We start from the raw sequence: 26,076 nt of genomic DNA on the forward strand, positions 1-26,076 counted from the left end.
TTCTTTTCCTTTGGCCAAAACTTAATCAGATCCTTGTATTTGGAGACCAAATCCATTTTGTCATTTAAAAAATTTTCTAAATGCATACACATGGATCAGATGCTCATAAGTACATGTTACATGAATGAGAAAATTGTTGCATTGCTTCTGCCTTATTTCAAATTCTAATTTTAGTTCACTTCAGTGTTAGGAAGTGAATTTAAAAGCATGGCAACATGACTCAAGAGAATAAGATTTTCTATCCAGAAATCTTGATTTAAATCTTCACTGGTTGACTTTTCAGAAGAGTGCAAATGTTGGCATTATCTTCTTTATTAGCAATTTGTAAAGAACTGGGATCTCACACAGCTGTGTGCAGCTCAAAGATGTACCAAGCAAAGAATAAATTTCCTGCCCACGCAAACTCAAGGCAAAAAACCCACAAACTGTCTTATATTATTCTGACAGCCTGAGCAATGTTTCTTATTTTTCTCATAAAGCAGCTTGACAAAATTACAAGAATTTTCCACTATGTAGAATTTTTACCTTGTGGGATGGTTAAAGCTGATGATATATTTGTTTTAGGAGAGACTAAAGGCTCAGAGTCGCAGAAATGTACAGATTTCACTCTAGCAATTTAGCAAATAAAAATTCCTCTTTTAAGCCTCAAGGTGACCAGTGATATGATCTGGACCAGGTCCACTCAGGCACCTCTCCAAGATGCATTCCAAAAAATACAAGTATTTCGTACTCACAATTGTCGTGTACTCAACACTGTGGCCAGGATCAAAGGGCGCCAGGCTTCCTCAAAATCCTGCTGGAACCCACCTCTTATTTAAAATGTACACCAGTGGAGGGGCGCCTGGGTGGCTTAGTCAGCTGAGCGTCCGACTTTGGCTCAGGTCATGATCTCACGGCTTGTGAGTTTGAGCCCCGCGTCGGGCTCTGTGATGACAGCTCGGAGCCTGGAGCCTGCTTCGGATTCTGTGTCTCCCTCTCTCTCTGCCCCTCCCCTGCTCATGCTCTGTCTCTCTCTGTCTCAAAAATAAATAAACATTACAAAAAAATTTTTTTTAAATGGACACCAGTGGAAATAAGGAATTCAACAGTGGTCATTCTGCTTACGTCACCATTTACTGGACTCTATCAGTGTAGAACACAGAGATGAATGGAGACATATAATAGTCTCAGTAAAACCAAGTGCCAGGCAAGGACCAAGGTGTCTCATATATTGGGCACTAATTCTGTGAGAGATGCTTAACATTATTGTGTATTTATATATATTTTTTACTTATACTTCCTTACGTTCTGGAATAGTTGTTTCCAGAACCACTTGTATTTTCTCCACCCTACACCCTCTCATATCAGTCATTTTTATAAGAGGCCCTGGTTCCTTTTATTGGAGAACATATCACCTTTTACAACCTGTCCTCAAGCCACATGGTTTCTCCTTGCTGGTTGAGTCACAAAGTCCACCCAGGTTGAAAGGGGAAGGGAAATGGATTCTATATCTTGATGGAGGAGTGGAGGTATTGCACAGTTTCAGGATGAGAGTATTGTTATGGCCATATTTAGAAAATACATGCAGTCACAGGTGATCTGGATATCTCAGTGGGAAGGGAAAATTTGAGCAAAAACTTAGAGGAGGTGAGGAATTCAGCTTATCTGTGGGAGCAATGTTCCAGATGGAGGCAACAGTCAATGTAAATAAAAAGGCCTTACAATGAGACTATGTGTTAAAACACTAATGTGTTTTAAAGGAACAGCAAAGGGGCCGCCATTGCTAATGGAGGTGTGGTGAAGAGAGTCCTAGAAGAGGAGGATGGTGAGGTAAAGGGAGGACAGATGGGATTGATTATAAAGAACCTAGAGGACATGGTGAGGATTTGAGTGAACAGCCATTGCCAGGTATGGAGTGATGATGGGATTTTAAATATTTTATTTTAACTTGGTCACCCTTAACATTTTAAATGTTGATCACCCTCAACAGGACCACCCTGTTGTGACTTGACTTCAGAGGACAAGGGTGGAAGGAGGTAAGGCGGTCAGGATGCTGTTGCAGTAATCTACACAGGGGTGATGGTGGTTTGAACCAGGGTGGTAGCAGTGGAGGTGGTGCAGAGTGCTTGGATTCTGAACAACTTCTGAAGCTAGAGCTAACAAACTTTCCTGCTGGAATGAAGATGGAGTGTCAGAGAAAGAGGAAAACTAATGATGACGTCAACATTGGCCTATAAAGCTGCAAGGAAAGGTTGTTGTCAGTTGAGATGATTATGGATGGGAGAGAGATCAGGAGCTTATTTTTGGAAATGCTGATTTCCAGATATCTATTGGACATCCAAGTTGAGAGGTCGAGAAAGCTTTGGGGATTCACATTTGGAATTCAGTAGAGGAGTCTGGACTGGAAATATACGTTTGGATGTGATTGCATCTAGATTGGTGTTTCAGGTCATAATGGCATCCCCAAGAAAGTGGGTAAATATAGAGGAGAGAATCGAATATAGAGGAGAGTACCTCAGAGGACTGATCCCTGGGGTACTCCACATTAAGAAGAAGGAATCGTCAAAAGGGATAGGGAGTAACCAGTAAAAGAGAAGAACATGTTGTGTCTGGGAAGGAAATGAAAAAAAAGTGTGCCGTGGAGGAAAGAGTCATCGACTGCCAAATGATGTCACTCAGTTCAGTAAAATGAGGATCCGGAATCTGACCATTGGATTAAACAATATGGAGGTCACTGGTTTTCCTTGACAAGAGCAGTTTAGGTGGAATTATAGAGCTGAGTGTAGCGGTTTGAAGAGAGAATGTGAAGAGAGGATTTAGAGATGGTATAGATATCTCTTTGAGGATTTTTACTGCAAAAAGGAGTAAAATAATTTTGTGGTGACTCGTCAGGGAAAATGACTTCAAGTGAAGATTTACATGCCTATGGAAATAAGCCAGTAAAAAGTAAAAGACCAATGATTTAGGAGAGAAGTGGCAAATTGCTGAAGTAAGGTCCTTGTGCAGGTGAGGGGGACAGAGATCTAGTGTCCAGGGGCTTTAGTAGGAGCACATATAATTCCTCTGATTCCAGGCAGAGAGGCACAGCGTGTGAGCGCAGTTGCTGGTAAGTCAGTGTGGTGTGTGTGTGTGTGGGGGGGGGGGGATCAGTTGAAATTCTCTTGCAATTGATTCAGTTTTTCTAGTGAAATAGGAAACAAGGTCATCAGCTGAAGGTGAAAGTGGGGGAGGGTGTGTTAGAGGTTTGAGGAAAAAGGTAAAGGGGTAGAGTAGGCACGTTACAGCATGGGAGAGTGATTAGGGACACAGAGATTAGGGACACAGAGTATGAATTCCTGGAAGCACCATGGGGCCATCTGAGGGTTGTCTTACCTTCAGCAACTTGTGTTACAGTCAGCACCACCTGTTTTATGTTTCTCCACCCACCTTCAGGGGCAGGTGTGAGTAGGCAGAGAGGTGAGTTTGACCAGGGCATGATGAAGTGAGAGAGGACAATGGAGGTGTAAGCGAGGGAGTGGTTACAATGACTGACCATGGAATTTAAGTGGAGTAGGGAGGATAGTGAGGACACATCGAGGGGGTGAGAAGACAACGCAAAGTCTGTCGGATCATTGCGCTGAATGTTTTAGTGAGCGAAACGCTCAAGGGTGTCAGGTGGCCCCCCCTACCCTTCAGTTTAATAAATATACAAATCAATAGCCAATTCCTACTTCCTCGCCCTGGACAACTTCCTAGGGAAAAACCCAAATTAGGTTGAAAGAAGACAGAAATACCTCCCTTGGCAATAATATCTACAAAAATTAGACAAGGTAATAAATGGATTTCTTTGGGCACGCAGTAAATGCAACGATGGGTTTCGACTAGTCTTTTTGTCTCGTAACAGCCTCTGGTTTCATATGCTAAGGCTCAGTGCTGCCATTTAGTCCCGGCTTGTGGTTGTCCCATGAAGGGTGGGATTGACACTCCTACCCCAAAATCTGTTTGGATAAGATGGTGCCACATGAACCCCAGAAGAGTATGGAGAGATTTATTACTCATACATTGAGGCTTCTGGGGGATCAGGGCAGTCCCCCAAGGTGGTCTGGAAATGGCTTGAGAGAAGGAAGGGGTGAGTGGCTTTCGTGTGTTCGGTTAGGAGGTGGGCTGGGGTGCGGTGAACTTCCTTGTGGGCACCAAGAGAGGAAAGATGCAAGCTTCCACATAGGCTTGCCCAGATGTGTGGCAAAAAGAAGCAGAAGGGGTGGGAACCTGAAAGCTGTCCGCTGTCCAGTATTAGAAATGAGGTCAAAGTCTTTATTACAAGTGTGTGCCACAAACCTATGGGCAACAAGTCTCGCATGTGCTTAAAATCTTAAGCTTTGGAGTCAGGCTGGCGTTGAAATCCTGGCTCTTTAAGCTGTGTGGTTCTCAATTAGCTACTTGACCTTAGTTAGGCAAATTACTTAGTTTTTCTGCTGTGTCTCAGTTTCCTCACCTGGCAAAGCGACACAAGAGTAGGTAACTCCTGGGTTGTCGCAAAGCATAATAATGTTGGTAAACTGCTCAGCACAGCTTTGCAATTTAGCAAGCCGCGTGCTAATTTCTGAAAATTCTGTGATTGACGTTTCTATCTTAGGTAAGTGTAGTCTTCAAGGTGGAACAGTGTCACGTTGCCAATGCCTCTGAAGATGTTACTTTTCAATAATTTCTTTCCTTTACCTTTGAAAGCATCACATATTCGCTACACAAAAAATATTCTTCTGTTGAAGCTCCTCTAATAGTTTATAGTTAGAAAGCAAAACTTAACACTAGTAAAATAAGGGAAGGAATCTTGGGTGAATCAGTGGGTGAAGGGCTTGAAATTCCTTTATCTCTGAAGTTCAAGTTTTCATACATAGAATCTCTTAAATCATAGGATACGTTCAGCTTGTTTTGGGAAAGTGAAGCAGGATGTTCTGATGTTGTTTACTGGCATCTCTTGTGTGCTCAACACTCATTCATTCACCAAGTAACTTTTGAGCACTGACCTTGCTTGAAACAAAGGAACGGGCCCCAGGGATTACGCCGTGTGAACAAGCAGACACAGACTCTACTCTCCTGGGACTTGGTAGTTTGGTGGGTTCTACCGACAATCAAATAATGCCAGGCTCACAGTCAAGGCTTTTGCTTGCAAAAGACGGAAACCAGCTCTGGTCACCACAAAGGGAAGAGGCGCTTTTGCAATGATGGTGGGTAACCCAGGGATACCACAGGAAACCTGGAGAGCAATCTCACTTGAAAAGGGACTTGCTAGGGGAGCCTCAGTTCCTGAGCCAGGTCAAAGCCCGGTTGGGGAATTTCTGCTGCCCCTGCTGAATCCTGCCAGGGAAATCACCGCCACCGTAGGACATTTGGGCAGCCACTGAGCTGCTACGGCCATGGCCATAATGAGTCCTAAGCTCCCCTTGCTTCTTCTTTTTTTTTTTTTTTTTTTTAATTATTTTATTTTGAGAGAGAGAGAAAGTGCTAGTGGGGGAGGGGCATAGAGAAAGGGAGAGAGAGAGAGACAGAGACAGAGACAGAGAGAGAGAGAGAGAATCCCAAGCAGGGTCCACACTGTCAGCACAGAGCCCCATGCAGGGCTTGAGCCCACAAACTGTGAAATCATGACCTGAGCTGAAGTCAGATGCTTAACCGACTGAGCCACCCAGGCGCCCCTGCCCTTGCTTCTTCATGGCACTTGCTCTGTATTCATCCAGGAGCAGAAGCATCCAATTGGTGGCACCCACAGCCTTATGCCCACCGCCTTACTGTCAAATTGAGGAGGTCAAAAGAAGCCATTTTGTTTTCTGTGCTGGGAGGTAGGAAATGCTGGGCAACCAGTCATATAAACAAATACATTAGAAAAATCAAAAGAGGGTTTAGAAAAGGGACAAATCTTCAAACTTTGTATTTTAGGGGTTTTTACTGTTTTTATTTTTTTAATCTTAGAAAGACAGAGAGAGTGCATGAGCAAGGGAGAGAGGCAGGGGAGAGAGAGAATCTTAAGCAGGCTCCATACTCAGCAGGGAGCCCGACTCGGTCTCGATTCCACAACCCTGGGGTGAAGACTTGAGCAGAAATCCAGAGTTGGACGCTCAACAGACTGAGCGACCCAGGTGCCACTTTAGAGCTTTTGGAATGCTCTCTGGGCACCATTTCAAATTAACTTTTAGGGGCGTCTGGGTGGCTCAGTCAGTTGAGCATCCAACTTTGGCTCAGATCGTGATCTCACGGTTGGTGAGTTCCAGCCCCACAGCTCACAGACGGTCAGTGCAGAGCCTGCTTCGGATCCTCTGTCTCCCTCTCTCTCTGCTTCTCCCTCTCTCTCAAAAATAGATAAACATTAAAAACAAACTTAAAAAAAGTAACTTTCACACCATTACTGGTACATGTTCTATGCTTTGGGTGATAAATATTAGAAAGAGCATGGGCTTAAAAATGGAAAAGGTTTGAGTTTGAATTTCGGCTCCTGCACTTATTAGCCCTGTGATGTTAGGCACATGATATAACCTCTCTGAGCCTCACTATATCCATCTGTAAAATGGATGCAATAATGCCAGATTTCTTGGTGTGTTCAACAGATCAGTGCTTTCCAAACTATATTGTGCATACAAATTACCCGGGGAGCTTGCTAAAATGTAGATTCTGATTTGGTAGGTCTGGGATGAGGCCTGAGGTTCTGCATTTCTAATAAAATCCCAGGGGATGCCGACGCTGATGCTGTGATTTTGTGGACCTCACTTTAAGCAGCAAGGTTCTATTCCGTGCTGTCAATATGGTAGTCACCAGCCACATGTGGCTTTCGAGCCCTTGAAATGTGGCCTAGTGTACCTAAGGAATGGAAAGAATACTTTTATTTAATTTTGATTAACTTCTGAGCACTGATACTTGGTTTAGCTATAGGAAAACAATTTCTAGTATACTTTTATTTTTACTTTTTTTATTAAAAAAATTTTTTTTAATGTTTATTTATTATTGAGAGACAGAGAGACACAGAGTGTGAACAGGGGAGGGTTAGACAGAGGGGAGAGACACAGAATCCGAAGTAGGCTCCAGGCTCTGAGCTGTCAGCACAGAGTCGGATGCGGGGCTTGAACTCACAAACTGCGAGATCATGACCTGAGCCGAAGTCGATTGCCCAACCTACTGACCCACCCAGGCGTCCCAATTTCTAGTATACTTGGCACAACTTGTAACTCTATCTTTTCAGCTGTTCATTTTATGAAATGTAGTTAGCTGAACAGCTATTTCCAGTGGAAAGTTACTGCCTGCATCGAGAAAGGCTCCAAGTGTAAAATAAACAACACATTTTGAAGACTAAGTTGAAAAAAAAAAAAGTAAAATGCCTTGTTAATAAGTTTGATATTGATTGCAGGTTGACATGGTAATATTTTGGGATAAGACATATTATTGAAATTAATTTCATTTGTTTCTTTTTACTTTTTTTGATGTAGCCACTAGAAAATTTAAAATTACTCAAGTAGCTTATGTTATATTCCTATTGGACAGCATAGGTACAGGCCAGGGAGCACCGGGCCCAGCCCATCAGCCCCCTTCATCCTGTCTCAGTTAGGTGGGTGACCTCTGGATGGAAAGAGGAGGTGAGGTGGTGGAAAGAGACAAGGTTTCTTCCTTCCCAGCAGGAGGCTGTAGCAAAAGCCAAAATTCCCAGCAAAAGTTTTTGGGCTCAGAGACTATTTCTTCTGTGGTGGGTTATTTCCACTACATTCCAAGGCAGGCTTTGCTTTCTGCAGAGGCGAAAAAGGAACATTTCCGCGGTCCACAGTAAGTTGCTCAAAGCTGGCTCTCATAAGAAGACGCTCACTTTTCGAGTTACGGGTCATGGCGAAGGGCTCCCTTGACCCAGCCTCCTCTGTGATACTAAGGGGAGTTAATGAAAACAGCGTGAGCTCCTGTAAATGTGCTGCATGATTTCTTGGTTGATTCAGTTCCCGGGGAGGCTACAAGTTTAATGAAAAACAGTAATGAGGCCATCTACAAATTTGACAACAGCCAAGAAATTAGCAAAAAGAAGTGCGTAGAAGTGAAAGAAAGGTTTCTCATATCGTAAAATGCATTATGGCAACCTCCGTTCCCCCACTCTTGTGAAAAGTTCTTTTTTCAACAACTCAGGCAAATATTTACATGTAGAATCAGACCTGGCAGCAAATTCAAAGAAAACTATTAAGGCCAGAAAAAGCCACTTCTGTATCAGAGGCTTGGAGACTCCAGGTCTCAATTAACCTTTTTAAATGGGAACTGACAGCCTTGGATGGAAAATGTGGGGGGAAAGTAAAATGTTTTTGAAGAATGTTTGACTACAAAGTAAACAGCCTGAATAGAAAATATTAAATCAGATGCTCCCTCCGCATTCCATAAGACAGTACGCAGTAAAGTATACTGTAATAATTAAAAGGCTTGGATAAAAGAAATATGAAACAATTTTAGTCTAGTGATAATTCAAACTTCATGGCCCTAGTTATGTTGGCAAAAGACAGAGAATTTATTTTTTCTTTTAATGTCAGATCTCGACATGAAGTTGTACAGTCGGCAGTGAAGGAATGACTTTGAAGATATTTATCGTTAAGCCTTCTTGTCCTTTCTGTCACCAAATCAAACCACGAGAAAATATTTATTAGGCAGATTATTCACCAAGGAGTAGAATGTCCTCTTCATAAGCTCCCAAATTTATTTTTTTCCACAAAATTGTACAGTAAATATTTATTATTCTGAACCAGGATTTATTTTGCATTAGACGGAAGTGAAAGGAAGGCGGGTGTAGCCAATTCACAGTATAATCGAGATTATAAAGGGAAAGGTTTAAACAGTGGAACAGAACACATTAGAAGTACGCATTTATAAGCCACTGTTGCACTGTCAGTTTCTAAAAATCTATTATCCAACAGTTATTCTCATCTGAATGCCTTCACATATTTAAAAGCAATGCAATCCCACATCTCAAAGAGTCTAGTTAATCAAGATAAGCCTTTCCCATTAGCTTGTTCTAGGGAGATTTTGACTATATTTTAAACACCTATAATTCAATTAAACTTAAAAGGTAGTGAATTCAGATCTATTGCTTACCTGATGGGCTTGCAGATGGTGGAGGAAAGATGTCTCCCCTGCTTCTCTGCCCCAGCTGTTTTCTCTGTGTGGCCCGCCTCTTGGGTGGAGCCCTGTCCAGCTCTCAAGTCCTGTCCCAGGGGTTTCTCTGCTCTGCATTCTTTTTTTTTGTTTTAATGTTTATTTACTTTTGAGAGAGAGAGAGAGAGAAACAGCGCGAGCAAGCGAGGGAGGGACCAAGAGAGAGGGAGATACAGAATCTGAAGCAGGCTCCAGGCTCTGAGCTGTCAGCACAGAGCCTGACATGGGGCTTGAACTGTGAGATAATGACCTGAGCTGAAGTCAGATGCTTAACAGACTGAGCCACCCCAGGCATCCCTGTGCTCTGCATACTTTAACTGTGGATTTCCATTCTTGTTGGAGTTAATACTCCAATGTAGCCTGTCTGGCATGGCTATTGCACTTAACTGCAGTATTATAATTGTTCCTGTATCAGTCTCAGATACTGGGGATTGTGTCTTTTCCACACCTGCCTAGATGCCCAGTGAGGTTTCTGGACCAGGATTTAAAGCATCACTTCGAGTTAGTCGCGTGACGGGACTGCTTATTCTTGTAAGCACTCCTTTGCTCTGGTCTGTTCTCTCACTGTCACTCAGCTTGGGTCTTCCATTCGAATCTCTTCCTAGAAGCTGACCTCCATCTCCCTCTCTCTGATGGAGAAATAGCTTTTCTGTTTATGTCCTTCTCTCAACTTATGAGGATCCCACAGAAGAGTGGCTTGGGCCATTGCTGTTTGATTCTACGGCCCTCTGGGGAGATGCCCTTGATCGCATCTTGCTGAGCGATTCAATACACAGCTCTTTTAACTTTTACTTCTTTCTTCAAGGGAGCCTCTTGTGAACCAAGATCCTCTGCTCCTTCCCCTCAGCTGGCCTGGTCACTGAAATTGGTGCGCCATGGTTTACACCTTCATGTGGATTGTTTTTCTTTCTAAGTCTGGGTGATGAGATTAACTATAGTTTTCCTTGTCACTACATACTTCCCTTATTTAATAATGAGTGGGGATTAGTCTCATAATCTAAAATAAAAACCAAAGCTATTTGTATCTGAGAATGTTTCATAACAAATATAATCCAAAATCTCCTGTATGAATTTGTTTCCAATCCAACGATAAAAGGTTATGTTCCAAACGGGAAAGCGTAAAAAGTTGTTTTCTCGATAACACTATTAGCGATCATTCTTTTGTTCTACCTTCAAATTAACTCAATTAGTCACATGGCAAATCTCAGGAGAACTTTACATTTTCATACATCCTAATAATGCCTCATTTATTTAGCACAGATCCGAGTATGAATTATCCACATCATCTGCTTTCCAACTCCTTTGCACTGTCTCCCTTTCCAGAAACTGGAGAGGAGAGGAGAAAAACATAAAAATGAAATGATGTAATTCAGTCACTTGTTATTTGTATTAAGTAATGTTTTGGAGAAGCCTGAAATTAATAGTTAAAAGAAATTATACATATATCTGTGGATCTGTTATTCATGGGTCTCCCAGTTCCACAGGTAATCACGAGCCACTGAATCCCCAGGTATCCTAAACCACAATAACCTCAACATACATGTTTCAAGGTTGTATGGACTTCAAGGGACAAGCTCTATCCAAGTTCTCCATTCTTTAAAAAAGGAAAATCAGTATGCAACACACAATACCTTTTAAATGGTCTCTTTAAATTTGCTACAAGCATTGTTGCAAAGCTAATTATAATAAAAAGTTTCTTGAAGTTATTAGGCTATGTTAAACATCGGCATTTAGAAAGCTGTGAATTGCATGTTTTGTAGAAGGAAGAAGTATTGAGGGCTTGTTGACTCTAAGGAGAATTCATTTATATTAATTTCCATTATTTAAAAATTAGGACAAAACTAATAAAACTCTTAAGAGTCCAATATTAGAGAGACAACACTTTAGAGCTAGGTTCAGCCTCAACTTTGTTTTTAGCCAGTACCTTGGGTGAGTCACAATCTCCTGGGGGGTCTTAACTCACTCTTCTACACAATGAAGGAAAGAGAGGATTGTCTGGTCCAACGGGCTGGTTCCTTGTGGCTCTAGCATTTAGGAGCAGCTACTGCCTCCATACAAATGCCTATGGGGCAGGGGCAGGGGCAGGGGCAGGTAACATACACGAGTGAACAAGACCAGAGCGAGAAGAATTTTTGTTGGGAGTGAATCTTGATATTATCAATCTTTCATTATTCCACACTCCATAGCAATAAAAACATTTCACTTTCTTCTTAGTTTTACTATAAGAGAAACAATAATAAATGGTCACAGATACTAGTAAATGATAGTGGTGTAGAGACCATAGGGATTGGTGGGGACTGTGGCAAACTGGAGAAGATAAAGGACCAAACTATTATCATATGGGACTGAGGGGCTAATGTTGCCAGATGCTACCAGTTTGGGTGCTTTCAGGGAAATCTAATGGTCAATGCAAGTAATCAATTAAAAACATTAAACAAAACACCCTATATCGGCCATTACCATTTTGGCGAAACAAAACACTTTGATAGATCAAATGGGGTTGATTGGCTATCAGCTTACGCCACCTGATCTACTTTGTCCCCCTCATTGTACTGGGATCAGCACATATTACATCATTTGCGAATAATACCACTTTAATGAAAGTTCTTCCTACCATAAACCAGAGTATTTACTGAATTCTTTTCCAGGTTGTGCTCTGTACCAGGACTTTCTGACTTTTCATCTTACTTGATTGTCACAATAACCCTGAGGCATAGGTGGATATATGATTATCCCAATTTTACAGGAGGCCCCTAGAGACCAAATAATGTCCTACTCACACAACTTATTTTGTTATAATCGAGTCTAAGATATTGACATGGAAACATTTACAATATTATGCTGAATTAAGAAAAGGTGGCTATAAAAAGTATGCATGATACTTTTTAAACTGCTTTTGAAAACATTTTAAACTGCTTTTTAAAACATTTTTAATGACTGAACATTCTATCATGAAGATATGCCATAACATACATAAACAGGCCTCTACCATTAAACACGAGTTGCTACTAAAGTCATCTAGGGAACTAGTTTTTTCTTTAAATCATGACTTCATTCACTTATCTAGGGTCATCAGTTGATGGCCTCTATGTCAGTCACGTTATTGGATGCTGTCCTCAAAGGGAAATCTGATTCGTAATGTGTCCGGTAAGCAAGATTTATCTTATATATATTTTTAAAAAGCCACAGGCCTTCTTTAAACTTTAAGCAGGGATTCAGCTCAGCTATGTGGATTTTTAAGGTACTTAAGCCATCACCTCTGAATCAGTGGTCGGGTCCCAACTTACAGCTCAGCCTTTGGGTGGAAAGAAGGTCGGTTCCCCCAGATAGCCTAGTTTGAAGAACTACACAATGTATTACAGTGACCCCCTCAGCCAGAAACTGAGATTTTGAGATTTAGGAACTGAACTTTGAGAGCTATCCTGCTAGCAGGATATCCTTTGGCTACCCTTTGTGATCTATACAGATGACAAAAGGGGGCTCTGCATCTTTTCTCCATTTGCCATTAGAATCGCCAATAACACAATTTCAAAATAATAGCTTCCATGTCGTAGACACAGAGGGATATAAACACATTAGAGGAAAATGACAAAGATGATGATGAAGCTTGAAAGTATATAATTTGGGGGGGCACCTGGGTGGCTCAGTCAGTTGAGCATCCGACTTCAGCTCAAGTCATGATCTCTTGGTTCGTGAGTTCGAGCTCCGCATCGGGCTCTCTGCCGTCAGCCTATCAGAGCAGAGCCCACTTGGGATCCTCTGTCCCCTTCCCTCTGCCCCTCCCCCATCGTGCTCTCTCAAAAGTAAATAAATATTAAAAAAAAGAAAGAAAGTATATAATTTTTTATCATTCAAGCTAGCACACTTTTGAGTGTGAAAGGGGGAGCTCTTAACACTGACATTGGGATGGCAGGCTTGTACTCAGGCTAAGCCTGGTAACCTGGGGTGTACATAGGGTCCCCCTACTGTTTAGAACAGTGGTAGAAATTGGAGATGGTTGAGCATGGAAAAGATGGGGATGGAACTTAGAGGGCGGGGGATGTGCAGGCTGCCTTTAGACATTTGGAAAACTCCACGAAGAACTGGTTTGATACGATTTTAATTCTGACACTTGGAGCGACTGGACCATGCTGAAGAAGCTGGACAGTCTGATATAATGGTTTTGTTTGGTTGTTGAGCAGATCCCAGAGTGATTCAAATGTCGGATGATATTAACTGTGTGGCCATACACAAATTTCTTAACTTCTTCATTATATAAGGGGGCTAGAATTGTAACGATTTCCTGAGGTAATACAGGAAAGCGAGTGACCCCCGAGGGAGCCTCAATAAATGTTAGTGTATGCATTGTAACTAATGCTGGAAATATTCAAGCATAGGGACAGACCACCAGTTGGCTCATGTTATCTTTTTTGGATAATTTAACTTAGAAATTGTTCTTAGAAATAGAAAAAAATCAATTAGTAATTTTTTCCAGATATGAAATAAGGTAATTTTATGTAAAATCTTAAAGAGGTGTACTTTTAAATATTGTATTATAATTTAATATTCATCATAAATGACATTCATCAACACATCAAGTGATAGATGCCATTTACTTTCAACTACGTAAAAAAAGCATAATGTGGTAGAAATACATTTTTTAAAGTTATGTGTTTATTTATGTATTTATTTATTTAGAGAGCACACAGGAGAGGCAGAGAGAGAGGAAGAGACAGAATCCCAAGCAGGCTCCGTGATGACAGCCTGATATCAGCGGGGCTCGAACTCTCCAACCATGAGATCATGACCTGAGCTGAAATCAAGAGTCAGACGCTTAACCGACTGAGCCACCCAGGTGCCCCAGAAATACATTTTTTTTTAATGGCATATTGCTTGAGTTTGAGACTGTATCTATAAATGGAGACTAGAAATTTCAAAACCAAGTAAGCAATAAGACCTGATATTTGACATCATTTCATTTTGCTTTTATAAAACCAACTAGTTTATTTTAGAATTGGCTATAATTTTTCATGTCATGTGATAAAGAGGTTTTAGCTTATTAGTAAGCACATTTCAAAAAAAATACATTTCAGGTTATTTTTTAAAGTAAATTAAAAAAAAAAAACTAAATTGAATATAATCTATACACACTCTCTTCTTAACATTGATTTTTAAAGTACGAGAAACAACCTGATTTTTTGAAAGCATTTTGTCCAAGCAAGTAGACTCTGGTACTGAACATCATCTTACTGGGCAAATTTATACAAAATTATCATGTTTTTTGATTAGCTACTTGCATTTCAGCATCGTAGTTCTCAATGTTTCCTTCTACTTAACCAGTACTTCCCAGACTTTGGCTGCATATTAGAATCATGTGGGAAATTAAAAAAAAAAACAAAACAACCCTCATGGCCAGGCCACATCTTTGTCCACACTGCCTGGGACTGGAGTCTGGTACCAGGGTGTTTTAAAACTCCTCAGGTGACTCCAATGTGTAGCAGTTTGGGAAATAATGCATTTATCCCATAGTCCAGTATGGGGATACAAATATGACCAGGAACCAAAAAAGCAATTCCAACTAGGTCATGGTCCCACGCTCCGAACATCTAGTGGTGTTCCGCTGAATGGAAACAAAGTTAACAAAACCTAAAGGACTAGGTCTCTAGTACACTCATGTGGCCTCTCCCTCCTAGATGTGCAAGAGGCCAGCAAGCTGCTTCTTTTTAAAAGGGAAAATGTTTCTACTGACTAAAAACAGAGGGAAAAAAGGAAACGGAAGCAAACACGTATAATGAGGTGAATCTTCAGGGTAATCTTCACAGGCCTTAGGTGTTTATGAACCAGTTGGGGCTTAAGGGTCCTTGCAACTCGGAATCTTCTACTTAAACCAATTTATTGGGAGAGGCAGGAACAGGTTTTCACAGAATTGTTTCTGTTGCTATTGAGTGAATAGCGCCATCTTGCATTGCCCTTATAATTGTGAAAGTGCTTTCATGTTTCCAAGTTCACCTGAATATCCAAAAGCGAGGCAGGAATTGTAATACAATCCTGTTGAGGAAAACAAAGTTTCAAATATTAAAAACCGGTACAAGACGGAGTTGGGGCCAGAACCCAGGTCTGCTGACTCACAGGCAAATGCTCTTTGGACATAATACTGCCTCTGCCTGAAGAGAGACCCACTGTTTGAGCTTCAGCACTGTCCTGGAGAGGCGATTTTCCTCTGAAAATAGCACTCTTCACCATTTCTCGCTTACATGTCAATTGTGTTGACTGGCCGGTGCATGTGCTGTGAAGAGGTAGGAAGTGCAAGAGGGGCCGGGAACAGGGTGAGAGTTTCAAGGAGGAATTTACAGGAGAGGGAAGAACACAGAGGATGAGCTCATAGCAGAGGAGAGACGGGCAGGTGACAACGATGAGGCCAAAGACTTGTGAAGGAGCAAATAAAGAGCCATTCAAAAGCTTATTGTTTAATCATCTATTTTTTGAGGAGGGGAGGGGTGATGTGGGCTAAGGGGTCATTTAGGAAGGTTTGGATTATGTGACGGATAGATCGGTGATGGGAGAGGTGGAAGGTAGGGTTATAGAGAGAACTGTTGAGAAACCTAAGTGAATGCGTCTGAGGTGAAGAGTGAACAGACTCGGGTAGTAAGAGTGAAAATAAAGACTGTCCAAAGAGCACCTGAGGGGCACGTGGGTGGCTCAGTTGGTTAAGCATCTGATTCTTGGTTTCAGCTCAGATCACGAAATGACGGTTCATGAGGTCAAGCCGCATGTAGGGCTCTGTGCTGACAGCATAGAGTCTGCTTGGAATTCTCTCTGCCCCTAGTGCACTCACTCTTTCTCTCTCAAAATAAATAAACATTAAAAAAAGAGCACCTGAAGCTAAGAAAGAACTATTAGGAGCAAAATAGGAAAGGTAGTAGATAGCATTTTAAGACATCATCCATTTCTGGATCTGATGGCCATTTTTGTGTAAAAAACATTTTTTTTTTTTTTCCAAGTAGGCTCCATGCCCAATGTGGGGCTTGAGCTTCCCACCCTGAGATCAAGAATCACGTGCTCTACCGACTGAATCAGCCAGGTAATTAGTGATTCCTAATTGGTTGAATGACTGGATTAAGTGTACATTAATAATTCTGCATTATAGGTAAAGTGCAAAGTAAGGCAAAGGGTGGTTGGCAGACATGTCTTTCAGTTTTGTTGTGAAATAGTGGTTTCCATAAAGGGGTAGAAGGAACGCAAATCACTGTGTTGGGCAACATTAAAGCTGAGAAGAGTTGAGAAAAAAACTAGATGATAAAATTATTAGTCAAAGTAATAAGGGCTGACTAAAACAATAGTTTAATATAGACATAAACTCGTTTGTGGGGATGCCAAACCAGTAACAAAAGCACAAGGAGAGGCTGCTAAAATGTGTGAAAAACAAACAAACAAACAAACAAACAAACACACCACAGGACTGATTGACCATGAGAGGTAGAATGGAAAAGGCATGTTCTAGAGTCAGGCCATGCCTTGACTCCTTTGGGGTGACAGGAAATGGACAGGTTCTGAGAAAAATGCAAAGGTTTGGAATAAATGCAATGAAGGAAGAATGACCCTTAAACAGAATGAGAGACCAATTAAAGGTTGGTTTGAACATCAGTGAGGAAAACCAGGAAATGAGTGTGAATTTTTTGGTCACCAGCGAGTTTGTGAGCACACTGTGAAGCTGAGGACAGATACAAAGTTAAAGGTGCTTCAGATTTAGGTACCAAGATAGTGAAATGTCAAGGAGGCAAAGCCATCTAGGTCAATGAGAGAGTGGGAGTGAGGTAGCCAACTCAAGTGCGTTGGTCAGGATGGAATCCGTGAAGGTTAGTAGGCTAACAAAGACTGGAAGACGCTGCAAGAAATGAAAAGACTAGCAATCATCCCTATTAGTATACAGGGTAAGTTAGTAGGTGTAAAGAGCTTAAAAAAATTTTTTTTAATGTTTATTTATTTTTGAGAGAGAGAGAGAGAGAGAGAGACAGAGTGAAGCGGGGGAGGGCCAGAAAGAGAGGGAGACACAGAATTGCCAGCCGAAGCAGGCTCCAGGCTGAGCTGTCAGCACAGAGCCCGATGCGGGGCTTGAACCCATGAACCATGAGATCAGGACCTGAGCCAAAGTCAGACGCTTAACAAACTAAGCCACTAAGGTGTTCCTAAAGAACTTTTAAAAGCAAGGAAAATTTAAGGTGCCAAATATAATCCTAGAGACCAAACAGCTGAGAGATGGCCATCTTCTATCTGTGACCATGCTGCTGAATAACAGAGCAAAAGCAAAGGCTACTGTGATCCATGCGGGAAACTGCAGCTAGCCTAAAGCAAATGAGGAAAATATGTAGGTTCTCCAGGGTTGACTGTCAAAATGATGGTAGTCTTGGTCATCTCAGAAAGCAGGACAAGCACGAAGTTAGAAAAGGTAAAGGAGTCTACAGGCTCTTTAGAAGGGGGCTACAAAAAGGCAGAAAAAGCTAACTTGGAATGAAATGAGTCTAAAAAGGTTAGCTTCCTAACTGGTTTCCTAACCTCCAGTCTCTCTCTCCAGAGCAGTCAGTGATCCTTTCAGAGGTCAGATTATGTTGCTGCTCTGCTCAAAATCATCCACTGGCTTCCCAACTCAGCATAAAAGCCAGAGTTCTTGCCAAGGTTTAGAACTGTAAGATTAGGCCTGGTCTCCCATTACGTGCCCGAGCTTGCCTCCTACCACTTTCCAACTGGCTCACTGCTCTCAAGCTACAATGGCCTCCTTGTGTCCTCTCACACTTGCCAAGCATTCTTTACCGGAACCTCTCTCTGGGAGTCTCTTCCAGACAACCAACTGGCTCCTTCCCTTCCTTCAGGTTTCTGCTGAAACGTCACCTTATCTAAGACAATGTCTCTGACCCTACTCTAGAACACAGCACTGTTCCCTACCAGGTGACAGAGGTCTCTTACTGTAACATAAACTCTGAGGGGAAGGGCCTGACTTGGTTCCCCCAAGTCTAGAACTGTTTGAATCCCCCAGGCCAGGTACCAAGTATGTGTTCAATGAACGAATGAATGGCAAACAGGAAATGGGAGATAAAAAGCATGAAAGCGGGTGGCAGTTAAGAGAATTTTGGGTGACAGGAAATGGGGGACAGTCAGTAGTGTTTGTAGGAGTCCCAGACTCAGGAGACTTGGTATGGCTTCACTTGTTACAATTTCTCCTCTCCCCCATCACACCTCACACGTTGAGACCAAGCTCACGTCTCCAGCAGTGAGAAAGCGAAAGATGAACAATTCTAGCTACTACACACCCTCCTCAGAGGGTGTGAAGCTAAATGAAAGAGCAAGCTTATGAATTAGAATACCAGATACATGAGAAACACCCTCATTTCAATTGCTAACCTCACATATCATCAGTCTCCCTAGGGTCTCATTCCTACTTTTTTACACTCATTCGCGAGCTATTCGTGCAGGTATGACTTAGACTATTTATGATCTCAAAGGAGCCTAACAGAAAAAACCTGCTTTCATTTATTTTATCTTGATTCACTAAGATAAATGTTACCTTAAAGACTATATAAATTAGTAAGCATCTCATTTTTAGACTACAAGGGTGGCCAGTTGATTATTCATAAACCATAAACAACATCAATGTAAAATGGTATTAAAATAGTAGTGAAGGGGTGCCTGGGTGGCTCAGTCGGTTAAGTGTCTGACTTCGACTCAGGTCATGATCTCGTGGCTTGTGGGTTCGAGCCCACAAGCTCTGTGCTAGCCTAGAGCCTGCTTCAGATTCTGTGTCTCTCTGTCTCTCTCTGCCCCTCCCCCGTTCGTGCTCGGTCTCTCAAAAAGAAACAAAAACATTTAAAAAACAGTAGTGAAATAATGGCTGCAATTTTTATTTTAAGAATTGCACATTTAAAAAGGGCAAAATAATTTTTCAAAAAATGCAAAAGTAGGTAGGTCCTGTTTCACAAATTTCAAGAAAAATGCACAGTATATCATCAATGTGATAAACTTACTTTCATTCCAAGTTATTTGGGAAACAGAGCAGTGACCTGTTAATAGGTTATTTATGGAACTTAGAATATAGGTGTATTCTAACATATCTATCTTAAAAGTAAAGAATCACAAGTGTCTCTAATGGAAGTATGCTACTAAAAGCGCCATTCTACTGAGTTTAATTTTGACTCTTCAGTTACAGGAAGTCTGAGTAAGGAAGGCATGGGTTATGCATCTTAATTGGGGACCCTTTACCTCAGTCTCTTGAGTGATCCTCCAGGATGTTCTTGAAGACTATCTCTGGAGCATTTGGTATCAGAAAAGTACAACACTGGAGGACTTTAAAGTTAAGCCCAGAATTTTAGGCGCTGGGCCCTGACTCAGGTTAGCAACGTGCTAGTACGGCAGAAAAGACCCACCAGCCTGGGCTCTTGAGAAGGTCTGCGTTAAGTGTGAATCCCCGGTGTGCCATGTGACCTTAAACTCCTTAAGCCTGTTTCCCTGTATGTATGATGGCAGTAGTCATACACGGCTATTTACATAATCTACACAAAGTGCTTAGCATATTTAATAATAAATTAAATATTAATTTATGTGTGATGATATTCCTTTTAATACCTAAGGAAAGTTATCAGTGCTTACACTTCATGATCTGAAAAGCAATTTGGAAATTATGCGGTCCTTGTAACCCTGCCTTAAATTAAGAATCTCAGGGTCTTCCTGCATTGAACCCATAGCTGGACTTGGGTTAATACAGATTCTAGAAACAGTTTTCCTAGGATATGGTGCTGGTGAAGAAAGCTGTGCCAAAGACGGATGCTGTATAAGCACATAGGCACATTTCTTATTTTAATTGCCTACTTCGGAACAATTAATATTACATAGTTCAACAGTGATACTTTGGATTCAGACAACACAGATTAGACGTGTCTATGTTTAGCAGAATATCTGGAGGCTGAAGCGTTTTTCTAAAAGAGGGAAAATGTTAAAGAAGTAGTTAAGCTGAAAAGCATAAAAGTAAACTCCCAATTGAGAGTTTCAGGGACGAAATTATTGGTCTGTTGAAAAGGAAACTACATTATAAGGATAAAGACAATTCCTTTTTTGAAATCTAGTCATGAGAGAAGTACAGGAATACAGTCACAACTTCTTCCTGCATGAAATGCTCTTTACGGTATTATTATAGTGCTTATTCTAAAAGAAAGATTATTTTTCAAGAATCTTACAAAGATTAGTTTTTAGTTAGATGGTACCAATTATGCTAATAAAAGTATATATACACACACATATGTATATACACATACATGTATATATGTGTATATACATATGTGTATACACACACACACACACACACACATATATTTTTGGCCTACAAATAAGTGCAACATCGTAATTTAAAAACAAAGGTTGGGATGGCATTTGGACACAGAATCTGAAGGGTAGCAGAGGTTAGAAGAACATCGCAGCTGCAATAGGACAGTTATCTAAAGACACAAGGAAGCAAAAATATCAACAAAGACTTACAGAAACTCCCCTTTCTTAATTTTACAAAGGGAACTTAATCCTAATACATGACACATATATAAAATCTAAGTTGACAAAATGGAAAACATCTCAGATCATGTCATAATGTGGTACTTACAAATACTCAATAATTTACTAATTTTTACTAATGGAAAAATAATCACTTAAAGTTCAGTATTTCAACAAAGTTGCCGATTTATGTGAATAATTTATTATAAAAATCAACTAAGGGCAATTTGATTAATTTTGTTACCACAGAGTTCAGATAATTGCTATTGACAATTTGGATCATTTAATGAAAAAAAGGAGCTCTAACAGTTATTGTGAAAAACTAACCTTTTCTAAAACCAAAACATTACACGCTCATAGACTGTAGAAATGATCTAATGTTGCTGCAAGGATTGAAGACCATGGGTAGAAGCGTTAAGGACAAGATACCCACTTTCGGTCTAGGGGCAAGGTCATGTGTATTAGAATATCGATTCCGTTGTAACACAACCACAACATTTCAAGTACATTACAGCATTTTCATTAACCAGATTTTCAAAATTTCAAGTAGAAAAAAGTAATTCCAAAATATGATGTTCTGATCAGTTCCAATATTCAAAAAGTTCAGTCCCCATTCAGAAACAGATAAACAGTATATTTATTAAATGAGTTAAGACAAATAAACTTTACAAATAGACAAATAATAAAAGGCTCAGTGGCTAAAATAGATGGTAAGCATCATTGAAAGAAATCAACACCATCACGGTATCTCAGTTGGCTTACACGTGTAAAAAGAAATTTTCAAAGAGCAATTTCACAGAAATGAAGCCAGTTTTTTTTTTCTTATAAACAAATCATCATTTCTTGGTTCAAAACTGACATCTGTTATGAAAATTACCATATCACATATTTGTAAGATGACAAGGAGTAACTCATCTTCAAAGTGCAAGTAAGTCTATTTACAACCACAAAAAAGGCAATGATGAGGAGAAAAGGAGTTTTAAAAAATATACAAAGATTAAAAACATTTGGGATGCAAAATTAAACAATTTTTTGGTTAGAGGATAAAAGAGAAAAAGTGATTGAATTACAGATGCTGATTTCAGCTATACATACTATATAATGGGATCCAAGATCTTGAACAGCTTGCTTGCATTTTTTTCTACTTACATAATGCTCTGGAAATTTCTGGTAGAAATTACAGTGTCTCAAAGAGAGAAATACACACTAAGCATGTCTTGCTACTAATTCATGGATGTCATAAGACCCGTTTATGGATTAGAGTTGGTGTAAAAAGCCATTGCCTTGAGTTGAAAAATGAATACTGTAAGAGCTCAATACAAATCCTCCAAAGCACATGCACGTCTAAATCTTTTGGTAATTACATTCATATTTAAGCATAACCAAAATAAAAAAGAAAACTAAAAACATTTCCCTTTTCTCTATTCCCTATGCCTTGTAGGCTCTCCAGTTGCTAGGGTCAATTTTTAGAGTTGAAAGGGTTCTTCGAGATAGTCTAGTCCACCACCCTCATTTAGGGTAAATGATTTTCCCAAGGTCATGCAGCACGTTAATGGCAAAACCAAGACTAGAAACCAGGCTGTGACTCCTAGCCTCGTATGCTTTCCAGCATATCATGCTACCTCTTTTTACAGTATGATTCACTATAAATACCTGATGAATAAATGTACAGTTACAAATGCTGACAGAACCAATGTGTTTCTAAGACTTGCAGAGGATTACTGCAAAGGATTGATGGAGAGAAAAAGATTTTCCTCCACCCACCAAAAATATCAAGCACCGTCAAACTAAACGTTTCTTTGCTAGGTCAGCATGCTCAGATGTCATAGTCCTCGTAAACTTTATGTCAGCCTGAGGATTGTATACCTGGTGAAATCTGGGCCCTAACACAACGCCAGTTCCTAAAAGGTAAAGACAGAGGCAAAAAAGGGGAGAAGGTAGACAAAAGAAACAAAGACTGAAAGAACCTAATTGGCTTAGAGATAGGCATTCATTCCAGTATATGGTTTACTGTTATATCTAAGTATGTATGTTTTAGGACCTTTTTCCACCTTTTCATATAAATCTCATTTTACCTAATTTGTTATTTGGCCACTTACAAATTAAAATGTATCAAAGATAATGGTGATAATTATTATTTTCTTAGACTGTGAGACTATTTTAGACAAACTAAATTCTATGAAGAATATGTCAAATGGTGATTCTATTAGATTACCACTGGGGATCTTTACCACAAGCGGTATTTCATGGGGCTGTTACCATCTTGAAATTCATTCCAATTGTGGTTAAAGAGAACAGACGGATGCACCATATATGCAGAATTAAGTAAAGAAGCTGCAATTTCTTTAAAAAAAAACATTGCCGTGTATTTATTTAATAAAAGGGCATATTTATGTTTACAAACAAGTTTCAAAAACAAAAGGAAAAACACGTATGCTTCCACCTGTTAACCTTTTTCAAAATGCCAACAGCCCTCATGCTGTATGAAGGTTTCTAAGGATTTATTAGAAAAATCAATACAGTTCACTCACAGTTCACCAAGACATCACTGAACTAACATGTTTAGACAAAAACAAAAAGGACTAAGGTTCTCTTGTAGTTTGATAGTTTGATTTAATTTGATTTGCCTGAAATAACAAAAGCATTTCAAGCATCTTTCATTATGTAGTTGATGTCCCACATTAAACAATCTACTAAATTCTGAACAAAGGTTATTAGCAAGTTTTCAAAAATTTTAAAAATTAAACAGTTGTTTCAAAACCATTAAGTAGTAAATGTATTTAAGAAACTAATTAGGACAGATGCCATAACTTCATTAAACACCACTGCTCATGTTTTTTTTGTTTTGTTTTGTTTTTTTGTTTTTTTTTTAAACAAAGCATTAGTGTTATCTATTTGGCTATTAGTATTAGCAATTTATCTACAATATTTAACAAGGTAAATTGTAGGCAAAAATTTAGTACAGTTTCAATAGAAACACCCCTTTTTGTTTTCCTGAAAATACAGCAGTATTTGAAGGACTAATTTTTCTCTGCATCAGTTATAAGGAAGCTTCCCATCTATGAACAGGAACAAAAAAAGTATCTACAAACCTTGTAAACAGATCTGTATCATTTATAAACATAAATAATCCAAATTATTAACAGCCAACAGCAGAAATTAAAGTATCAATTCAATGATCCAGGGTTTTGCTCGCTGTACCCTCCCCCTCTCCCATCAAGGACTGAGATAAACTAACGCTCTGCTAATACACTGTTCAGGACCATTCTTAGGTACTACTGATGATCCACAGGTCAGCATATGCTGAGTTTACTGTTTATCTGTCAGTTCGTTTCTCCCACCCCCCAAAAAGCACCCTCAGTCTGGCAGAAAGCTTTGCTTTTTTTTTTTTAAAAAAATAAATCTACATTCGTACAAGTGTGTCTTCTGTTGAAGTCCAAAGACAAGAATACGATCTTGTCCATCACAATATGTGAAAAGACCCAGTTTCAATTTGTTTCTTTACAATGCAGCTAGTGTGTTAACATTCAGCTTACAATCAGAGTGATGTTTCCAAACTATGTAGTGGGCTTCCTGGGGATGAAGAGGTAGCAGACTTGTTCATTTCTATTGTAAGGTGAATCCCGCTGTCAACAGCATTGTTATTTTTGTTGGGAGAGGGTGGAGGACTGGAGTTACGTTTTGTAGGAGCATCATCTTCAGCATCAGTGTCATCAATAAGGGGGATATGAGGCTCTGAATCTTCTATCCTAAACTCAGGATGTGTCATAAAGTTGTGAATCGAACTTCTTGATTCCGGTTTTTCTAACCCTTCGTATAAAGAACTACGAAATGCATTCACCACTCGAATCTGTAAATATCAGAAAACATAGAAAGATGTCAGTATGCTATTTGCTTAATTTAAAAATGGTTCATTTATGAGTTTGAATCCACAAACAGCTAGGTATGAGTGAATCATATTTGCATGTAATGCAGTGGGACTTGCAATACACTGTAAAAAAAAATGAATATTTTAGTAGGACACTACAGAACAACAAAACCACATACGCTAAGAATTAAGAGTTACAGAATTCAAAGTAATACTGACTGAGAAAATCTCATGGTCACTGGCTAAAAATTTAATAGCCATTTTATAGGACTTTTTTTCCCTAAGAAAACAAACACAAACAAACAAACAAAACAAAAACTTAATCATACACAAGCTTTAGCTGAGTTTTAAAATTAAAAAAAAAATGTAATTTTTTGAAAACAATTCAAGTAAGTTAAACAAAGTCAAGCACAGAGGGTTACTATTTATCATGCTAGGAATTAGGGGGTCACCGACTATGAAAAAGCCAAGCAAATATAAGCTGAATGCCACAATGAACTCACATCTACCCCACTAGTCCATTAATTAAAAAGTAAAAATAAAGACAAAACCCAAATAAATATCTATAAAATGCCATTAAACAGCTATAAATATTTGAGTATATGCCATTTGTCTATAAAGCATTAGTATTTTTCTCTATAATAGATTAAAACATAAATCACTTTATATACTACAGTTCACTGGAAATAGATTTAAAACAAAACCAAAACCCTCTGGCATTCTTCTATAAACAACTCCGCAGTAAGACACAAAACTTTTTGGTATTTTTGCCCCTAAACAAACAGCCCAACAATTCACCCTCCTTCTTAGAAGTCTGCTGTATACGCGAAAAGAGGTTAATGGGTTATTAACTTAAAAACACTGTTGCACTCACTGACATTAGGTCTCATTAACCCACGTCATACAGATTTTCAAAACAAAAAAAGGGACAAAATCCAAACAGTTGAGCATCTACTAAACATCAATCCAAATATAGTGTTTACTTTTGCATTGATTCTAATGAATCCTGTTTAGTAATGAAGACATCATTTACTCAAATGTTAAGAGAAATCACTAACATCAACCTTCATCAGAATCATCTCATATGACAATGATAATGAAAAAAATTAATGAATTTCTTCAAATGAACATTTGAATGTATTTTTAGAAGAGGGAACAGGGGTGCCTGGGTGGCTCAGTTGGTTAAGTGCCCGACTTCAGTTCAGGTCATGATCTCACAGCTCGTGAATTCGAGCCCTGCATCAGGCTCTGTGCTGACACCTCAGAGACTGAAGCCTGCTTCAGATTCTGTGTGTCTCTCTCTCTGTCCCTCTCCCACTCATGCTCTGTCTCTCTCTCTCTCTCTCAAATATAAATAACCATTAAAAAAAAAAAAAAGTAACAGATTTATGTCCACTTCTTTTTTTAATTGTATATATCTAAGATGTACAAATTGATGATTTGATATACATATATACACTGTGAAATAATCATGATGGACAGTCAAGCTAATTAACATAATACATCCCTACACACTCTTATCATTTGTGTGTGTGTGTGTGTGTGTGTGTGTGTGTGTGTGTGTGTAAGAGTCTATC

At 39.7% G+C, this 26,076-nt stretch overlaps 1 protein-coding gene and 1 long non-coding RNA gene across 5 annotated transcripts in view; both read right to left on the reverse strand.

Moving 5' to 3' along the window:
- Positions 1–1,898: 1,898 nt before the first annotated feature.
- LOC113602799 (uncharacterized) lies at positions 1,899–9,228 on the reverse strand. Its single transcript, XR_003424314.2, has 2 exons — positions 9,064–9,228; positions 1,899–7,974 (listed from the first exon to the last, which is right to left on the reverse strand). It is a non-coding gene; the product is annotated as an uncharacterized LOC113602799 (long non-coding RNA).
- Positions 9,229–21,244: 12,016 nt separating this feature from the next.
- Positions 21,245–26,076, reverse strand: part of ATP2B1 (ATPase plasma membrane Ca2+ transporting 1) — a 130,549-nt gene continuing 125,717 nt past the window's right edge. For 3 of the 4 annotated variants that reach the window (XM_053226590.1, XM_027071116.2, XM_027071115.2), the window contains one exon: positions 21,245–24,481. In XM_053226590.1, coding sequence (XP_053082565.1) covers positions 24,170–24,481 — 312 coding nt within the window. In that variant the 3' untranslated portion in view covers positions 21,245–24,169. The remainder of the gene's footprint in view (positions 24,482–26,076) is intronic. The other variant, XM_027071117.2, reaches the window with a different exon arrangement.

The sequence above is a fragment of the Acinonyx jubatus genome, chromosome B4 (genome assembly GCF_027475565.1).
Source record: "Acinonyx jubatus isolate Ajub_Pintada_27869175 chromosome B4, VMU_Ajub_asm_v1.0, whole genome shotgun sequence".
NCBI classification, from domain to species: domain Eukaryota; kingdom Metazoa; phylum Chordata; class Mammalia; order Carnivora; family Felidae; genus Acinonyx; species Acinonyx jubatus.